Below are 8,599 nucleotides of genomic sequence, written 5' to 3'. Positions count from 1 at the left end.
AACACACACCTCCTGCTGGGTCAGACTGAGCAGCAGCAGCAGCATGCACAGGTCCTACCAGCCGTTAAAGCCCGTCACCAACCGCTACCTGCAGCAGCGATGGGACCAGAACAACTACGAAAACCACCGCAGGAAGGTGAGGAGAGGAGGAGGAGAGGAGGAGAGGAGGAGGGAGGAGGAGGAGAGGAGGAGGAGGAGGAGGGGGGAGGAGGAGGAGAGGAGGAGGGAGGAGGGGAGGAGGAGGAGAGGAGGAGGAGGAGGAGAGGAGGAGGAGGAGGAGGAGGAGGAGGAGAGGAGGAGGAGAGGAGGAGGAGGGTGATGTCAGAGTCTTGGTCTGCAGCTGGTTTGGAGGGCTGATGATGGGCTGGAGGGTTGGAGTTGGAAATGAAGGTGCAGTGTAGGATTGGTGAGGATTAGGTGATAATGGACTGGAAGGTTACAGATGGATCGCTCATATTGCACTACCTTTGTTTACCTGTGCAGGTGAACTCTGCCCTGCCTGTAGTGGACAACAAAGGCGCGAGGACACCAGCTCACGTCCAGCTCAAACTGAAAAAACTACAGGTCGGTGGTGTTCATTAAAATCATTCGTTTCATAAAGTGTAAAACGTGTTTTAACTCTCGGGCTCTGTGGTTCAGCTGCAGGATGAGCGGCTGTCGATCATCGACAGAGATAATCGCCTCCTCGCCTCCAGACTGGCCAACATCGTCTGCTCTAGAGGCCTGGTGGACCACCACAACCAGTACCATCTGAGGAGGTATGAAGCTTATGGGTTAATATAGAAGAAGACAAGTTATCTGTGCCCTTATATAATGTGACATCTTATTTCCTGTTGTATCGTACCGTATCATATTGTATTGTATCACATCGTGTCCTATCATATCGTATCATAATCCTCTGTCACATTCTATATACAATTTCATTTAAGAATGTGTTAGACAGTTATTTTAGTTATTAATCATTAATTTAAATATTGACATCAGTAATTCCTTTTCACCAGTAAGAATATCAGATAAAAGATATCCACAATTTCTGCCTGTTGAAAAAGGATGTAATTAGAAATGTAATTTCCCATTTCAGATATGAACAGCTCCCTGCTGCCTCAGACTTCTAACTAGTCAAAAGCAGTTGTTGCTATTACTGCTGCTGATCAAATGTTGGTTTCCCATAAAACCACTGAATAGGTCCAAACAGCATACAGCTGTATGTATTGTCCTGATAATGATGATTATCTCCAGCTTTAGGAAGCACAGTATAAGCAGTAATAGCTGCTGAGGTTTATTCTGACTGTTTGCTGTCATAGGAACGTCAACAGAGTTTTTCTTGACTCAGCGCTGAAACCTCAGCCACTGTGGTCTTTAACACTGCTATGATGATGCCAGTGTGTCTTGTTGGACCCTTCAATAATTGATGTGACCACTCCTGCTCAGTTATGGTGCTGAATTATTGATCTGGATGTGGATCTGTGACGGTGGTGACAGTTTGGTATTTATCTGCCCTCACACTGATCCTGACAGAGGCTGTAGAGCTTCTCTCTGAAATCAGCTGAGGTTCATCTTTTATTCACTGACAGACTGGTCTTTACTCCTCCTTTCCTCATCCGTTCATCTTTCTCCCCTCGCTTCTCCTCCTGTCTTCTTCAGTCTGAACGCCGACAGGAGGAGGGAGGAGCTGCTGCTGGTCGGCCGTCAGAATCAGGCCATCTACCAGAGGATCATGTCCCGCCAGTCGGAGTACCGCCGCCAGCTGTGGTTGGATGACTGGCAGAGGGCGGAGCGCCGGCGGGACGACATCTCTCGGTACCCGAGAGGGCTTACAGAAAAACAGGTGAGTCCAGACAGAGACTTAACTTAACTCTGAATATGTAAGGTGCATAAAAGTCTACAATAAACTGTGCATAGAATCCATTAAACAACCTGAGTCACTTCCTGTTCAGTCTCCCTCTCAACAAAACGTCAGAAAGCAGAGAGAGCTGCTGATGGTGGACTGAATGATTACAACCACGGCGCTCCTCTTCCAGCCTGGCTGCGATGTGTGTGTGAACGCTGGGTTGTTTTTGTGTTTGTGTTTGCAGAGGTCGCACAGGAAGGTGAAGTTTGCGGCTGTGGAGGACAGCGAGCGGTCAACGAGCTGCAGCAAGACCGACACTGACAGGAGCGACAGAGAAACCTGAAACACACACAAACAAGTGTTTCTGATGACGGTTAAAAACACAGACAACATCGCACCACCTTCACTTTGAACCACAGACTTGATCGACTGATGAAACATCTGTTTGTGTTTCTGTTTGCAGGCTCTTCCCTATTATATAACACCAAACAGGACTTCTTCTTCTTCTTCTTCTAAAATGTCTTCTAAATGTCCAGGGCTGAGCTCAGCTGTCCTCTAACCTGTCCTCAGGAACCATCTTAGGACAAACTTTAAGAATGACAAAGCTGTCTTTTATTCATGCAGCTCTTTTGTTTTCTGTTGTGTTATGAAGGTTACAGCTTTGTTCTGTGACCACGTTGTCTTTAACAAGAAAAAACCTGTTTATTTGTTTGTGGGTTTTAGATTGTTGTGGTGCTTTGTGGTTTATATGAGCTCTGCTATTTATCTGTCACCAGACTTTGAATAAAGGTTTCATCACATCCTGGTTTTATTATCACTCCCATCAGAGTGTCAACTACCCGTTGTTCTCTGTCTAGTATATTTTTGTAACAACATATAATCTGAATTAAGAGAAGTTGAGTATTTGAGTGTCAGAAATCAGCAGCTCCACTCTGCTGTTTTGTCCACTAGGTGGCAGTAAATCCACGTCTCTGCTCTGTGCCGTCTCCTCTCTGCTGATTAAAGCTGTGACTGGGTGAAACAGAGAGCAAGAAGATTAATGACTGCTCCTGCAAGAGCAGAGGAGTGTTGGAGTGATACTGTGCTCATAAATGAGCTTCATTCCTCAGCTCATTTGGTTTCTATTATCAGAAACTCATTAAACACAGAGGAAATACAGAACACAGCAGAGTCCAGACAGGAGCTCATGTCATAATCCACTAATATTTAACACACAGTCAGTGTGATACTAAACTATCACTTAAGATTGTTTTAATTTAATTAATTTTTCCACTTTAACCTTCTTCACATTCAGACTCAACAAACAAACAAACAACAACAACAAAACTACAACTAGATGATGAAAAACAAAGATCCTGGAATCATTATAAAGAGAAACTTTCTTGAATTAATGAGTTAATATCTGAAAATACTAAGAAATATTTAGAAAAGTCATTATTTTCTCATTCTAATTTACAGGATCTTTTTTTCGTCTTTGTGGAGTGAATGTGTTTATGGCTGACAGATCAGATGGTGATTTATGAGCATAGATGGATTATGGTCAGCAATCAAACCTTAAATTAAAGATCCTTATCATAGTGAAGAGGAGCAACCGAGCTCCACTCGCACAAAAATACATCTAATAAAGATTCAGCCTCCCAGTGCAACATTATTCATCTTACAGCAACACTTACAGACAAGAACAGCAGGTGGAGACACTTATCACTTCGAGGCTCGTGAAAGTTGAAGTTGCTCCCTCATGATAAACCAGTGGATAGAAAATAAAATCTCCAACTGGTAATAAACAAAAATCACTGATATCCCACCCAAACAAGCTCACAGTGCTGTTTCACTGTGACGCCTCTTTACAAGGAAAAAGAGGCAGTAAACTGAATTAATCACGTCTAAATCTCGAAATCCAGCCACCAGAAAATACTATTATCTTCACCTGTCCATCCGTTAACGTTGCAGTATAAATGAAAGGATTATTTCTGTGTGTTATGTGAACGTATGTGCAGTCAGTCCTGCCCTGATGCCGAGCTCCACTGGAAGCCTCCTCAGGCCAGGACACTGGGCCATCTGGGAACAGTTAACCAGCGTCTGTAACTGTAAACCAGGCCAGCTCTGCCCGGCACCAAACCAAATACTGTACTCACACCAATTATTCCCTGACTTTCACTCCTCTCCAAACTCCAACTGTGACATACAAAGAGCCTCACACCATATACACTACATACATACATCTGTTGTACTTGCTTTGAAGCAGAAGCAGATCAGACATCAGTGTTACTGGTTTACTGGAGAGCCGTCGTCCTGCCCTGTTTTATAACGTTTCACTTTATTAAGATCAGAGGCAGCAGACGCTCCACCAGCTTTATTAGTGCGGGACATTACACAACACACTGCTGCTCAAAACACTTCAGCAACAATATTCTAATGACAATAACAAATCTTCACTGGGATTGAGAAGGGGAAACTTAAACTGCCTTTACAGTGAGTACACAACAACAGAGGAAGAGCTAACTGGAGCCATTTTACCCTTTATTCAGCCACACTAACAGTTATTTTATGAGGCAAGTAATGCAAAGTCAAACATGTAACACTCATGTTGGGGCTTTGGGCTGTTAGTTCCTCTCTTTCCTTCATTATGTACTTTTACATGGAGCCTAATATTCTAATTCTGATCAGGTTTAATCAGAATAAAAATGCTCCATATAAACACCTCAATCAAAATAAACAGGTCCAAATTTCAATCAGCTGCAGAAGGATGCTTTAAACTTTTTCATTTTTCATTAGCATCTTGATGTGAATGTGCAGAGGATAAAGTTTCTCCTCTGCTCCCATGTTGAACTGCTCTTCTTCTCATTCTTAACAACAGCAGGGAGGAAAACCTTCACGTAGAAGAAGACGAATGCACGACGTATTCATCACTTTCGCACAGCTGCTCGGATTAAATGCACTGCAGCGTATAAACAGTGTCTATGTTATGACAGGAGACCAGGTCCTCCTCATTATCCACAAACACCACTGAGAGACGAACTGGAGGGGGCAACAAGAGCTTTGCACTGACTCTCATTTCTCAACTGTGTCATCCAGTTTCCATTCTGGGTTCTGAGTTTTCCCCTTCATCCTGATCGACTGTCCGACCTCTCCTGAACTCCAGTCAGTCTTTTCTTCAACCTGAACCTGAAGTTAAACCCTCTCTCCTGAGGACACATTTTAGAGAACTGTCTTTACTGTTCTGGATTCTCCTCCTCCTCCAGACCTGAACACTTCTCTTTCGCTTTCTCTCTGCTGTCTGCTGTTCTTCCTGCTTGAACTGAACCTATGAACCTGCAGCTCAGGTTTTGGGCAGAGGAGCCTCTCTACACGAAGGACACCGGCAGAGGACATCAATTTTTCAGTGTTCAATGATGTAGTTTTTGCAGTAGTTGTGTCCACATGGTGTGGTGACTGTTTCAGTGAACACGTCCAGACAGAAACGGATCTTGAGACAGCTGGCAGCAGACAAATCTACACCCTCGTTACACTGCAATTTAATTAAAAATTCAGTGTCAGTGTGAAATGAATGCAGTGAAACTTCCTGTCTGAGTAGGTGTTAATGCTGGTTGTTGAAACACATTAAACATTACCAGCTGCACTCATCAGAGACTGTAGTACTCAGGAACTGCACTGTTTTAAAACAAAGACGTCAGTCAAGGATCTGCAAGAACATATTGTATCTTTGGTGCCTTTATAAGCACCCAACCCTCGTCCTCTGAATCCAAAATCCAACTTGAAATCAGGGGTGTTTGGTCTGCAACAGGTGGGTGGGACAGGTCAAGGTAACATCCAGACAAATCCAGGACCCAAGGTTTCCCAGAAGAACTAGATGATCAGTGTTATTCATGAAGGAAACTAACATTCTGACTTTGACACAAACATTCAGATCCAGGGAGAAAAGAGGGTGTTGGTTATTATAAAGGTTGTAAAACTGTGAGACATTCATTTTGAGCTACACAAGTGAAACGGTTGTTATTTTCTGTCGTGTGTGACGAGTGTGTGTGTGTGTGTGTGTGTGTGTTCAAAGTGTCATTGTTCCAACATTTAGTAGAACTTGTTGAGTGTCAGGAAATTAAAGAGCTCTGCTCAGACGCTCAGTGATTTTCATTACAGCAGTATTCTTAGCCTTCAGTCTGGTTATTTGTTTCGTGGTTAAAATGAGCTCAGAGCTGTTTATTCTCTTGGCTGTGATGTGTTTGTGTTGGTTTCTGTGTTTTTGTCACTTTGTTGTCATGGTTCAGCCTCATTTAGGTTTTTTGTTTTAGTCTGTGAGTGATATGAATTAATTTATGGGGAAATAAAAGTGTTACAGATTTTTTATTTTTTTATTTTTTACATTTCCTGTATGTTTAGAATCACAACCTTTTACATTTTTGTTAAATCTTTAATAAAGTCCTTTTTTCTAGACGTATCAGACCAATTCCAGACTAACTTGCTCAGAATTGGCTTCTCACTGAAAAAATACTGAAATCTGTCCAATCAGGTCAGTTTGCAGCGTTTGAATTGAAACAGCAGCACTGTGAGGACTTCACTCAATGAACTTTTTGTTGTAATATTTTCTTCTTGGACCACAGTTTTGAGACCAATAAATGTAGATAGGAGCTTTATAATGTGAGTCTGATTTAATTAATATAATATATAACATGTATACGATAGATAGTCTGATAGCTGCTGATCTACATGTACACAACTCTGTAGGTCTACAACTAAAACATCTGTGGTGTGGAGATCTACTCTTTGCATCAGGTTTAAAAAGCCATGTGTAGTTCACATAGTTCTGTTTCCATAAATCTAAATGATTGTGAAACGGTGCATCATGTTGTATGGCCAGTTATCCACAGGAAGATTTTAATCCTTTCAGATTAAAATATGCAGTATGATTTTCTCTCTTCCTGTTGTGAGAAAGGACAGGTCAGCTGCCACCTGTCCTTCAGTGTGTCTGTATGTACAGGACATATGTCGGACAGTAACAGGGTGTCGTGTTCTCTGACTGACCCTCAGGCTGATTTAAAGGCAGATTTACCGTCTGTTTCACTTTAACTCGTCTGCTTTGACTCTGAGTTTCCACTTGTTATTTCCAGCAGAGTGACAGCAGCCTGCTGCTGTCCAGCTCGCAGCACTGCAGTATCTTTTTATTGACAGGGAGGGAATGTGTGTGTGTGTGTGTGTGTGTGTGCATGCTTGTATTAATGACACTGTGGAAACAAAAATGTGTTGACACAAAGTGGGAACTCATCCCATCAAGGGATGATAGGCTTGTCCTCACAAGGTTAAACATTCACTTAAAGTTTGACATTTAGGTAAATCCTCTTATGTTCAGACTGAAGCTACAGTTAGCTTAGCATAAAGACTGAAAACAGGGGGAAACAGTTAGCCTGGGTGTGTCTGAAGGTAACAAAATGGGTGGTTGTATGCTGGACTCTGAGCTGTTATCTGGGAACCAGCAGAGACCTCAGGCTGTCTGTGATTATTACGATGACAAAATTAATGACACAATCTGCATTTTCAGTTCAGGTTGGGATTATGGGTCATTTTTAGATGCTTTTGGCAACATTAGTTTCTGCAACAATAAAATGATAAAAGTGTTACAGAGCTATGACAAAGAAATAACTACAACACGAACAAAGTTTTCACTGCACTGCATGAGCTGAACTTCCTGATCTTTGTGCTGTCAGTCTCGATCATCTCGCTGTAAATTGAGGAATCTCTGTCTGTCTGTCATTTTACTTGACACCCACTCATCCGACTGACTTCAAACTTTACAGGTGTATTGCTGAGGACCTGAGGAAGTGCAGTGTCCACTGTGAAGGTTTTAGGATGAGCGGTTGTTGAGAAAGCTTTTCTTAATGTTACATGACGTGAAGGCAAAGGCGCACCCAGACAATTTACAGCAAGCACATCCAGATGCTACTGGAGTTAAACTGAGCAGCCAAATCCAGCAGAAACGATTAAGATTGAGTGACCACACACAAGCTGGATTACACTTGTACTACTCAGAATAGAGGAGCTAAGGCAGATTTATTGGAATATAGCCAAACTTTTTGGCGGTAATCCTCCCAGATGGTACAAAAAGTATCTTAAATCATCACAGCCCACCCAAAACAATCTGTACCTACATGATGACAAAAAAAATAGCTCAGCCTGCTCAGTTACACAACAGCATTTAGAGCCATCCACCAAAACATGAAAGACAGAACCTGATTAAATGTAAATAATTCAGAAACTGCTGGTCAGAACTTTAAACTGTGGGATGGTTGTGTTATCGAGGGGAGTGTTGACTCTCTAACACTCGAACACTGAGATTGTTGAAATAAAAAACATGAAATTCAGAGTGAGGAAAAGCAGATCAGGGACCAGCAGCTCCTCAAACTTCATGGCTCTAAAATAACTGCACTTATTAATACTCTTCACACACCAGATATTTTAAATGTATTTACAACTGTGCTGCAGCGTGTTAAAAAGTATTTACTGACTGGATACCTGTTACTCAGGAGTTTTAGCACTCCTCAGTAACCTCCTCCTCAGGATTACTGGACAGATGTTCACATCTGGTCTTCGGCATGATCACAGACACAAATGGAGGCATTTCCTGTTTGTGCAGCGATTGCGACATTAAAGCTCCTGTTCTGAAAAGGGAAGGTGAAGTTAAAAGCTCTTTAAAAAACCAGAGATCTGTGTGTGTGTGTGAGGCAGGAGGAGGTGTGTTTACTGTGCTCCTCCTCCTCCTCCTCCTCCTCCTCCTCTCTC

The 8,599-nt window shown here is 42.4% G+C and overlaps 1 protein-coding gene across 1 annotated transcript; it reads left to right on the top strand.

The window, feature by feature from the left end:
* Positions 1-35: 35 nt before the first annotated feature.
* On the top strand, positions 36-2,619 carry si:ch211-284k5.2 (uncharacterized protein CFAP97D2). The gene is made up of 5 exons (XM_051073151.1): positions 36-136; positions 484-564; positions 640-758; positions 1,645-1,828; positions 2,076-2,619. The coding sequence occupies exons 1-5, from the start codon at positions 44-46 to the stop codon at positions 2,172-2,174; spliced, it is 576 nt and encodes a 191-aa protein (XP_050929108.1). The 5' UTR covers positions 36-43; the 3' UTR covers positions 2,175-2,619.
* The last annotated feature ends 5,980 nt before the right edge of the window (positions 2,620-8,599 follow it).

This window comes from Lates calcarifer, linkage group LG10 (genome assembly GCF_001640805.2).
Source record: "Lates calcarifer isolate ASB-BC8 linkage group LG10, TLL_Latcal_v3, whole genome shotgun sequence".
Classification (NCBI taxonomy): domain Eukaryota; kingdom Metazoa; phylum Chordata; class Actinopteri; family Centropomidae; genus Lates; species Lates calcarifer.
The sequence above is the reverse complement of the archived record's forward strand: the minus strand, read 5'-3'. Positions and strand labels throughout refer to the sequence as shown.

Coding starts and splice junctions, on each gene's coding strand:
- si:ch211-284k5.2 (XM_051073151.1), top strand. CDS start 44: ATGCACAGGTCCTACCAGCCGTTAAAGCCCGTCACCAACCGCTACCTG. Junction 565..639: donor TCAAACTGAAAAAACTACAG/GTCGGTGGTGTT, acceptor TCTGTGGTTCAG/CTGCAGGATGAGCGGCTGTC. Junction 759..1,644: donor AACCAGTACCATCTGAGGAG/GTATGAAGCTTA, acceptor TGTCTTCTTCAG/TCTGAACGCCGACAGGAGGA.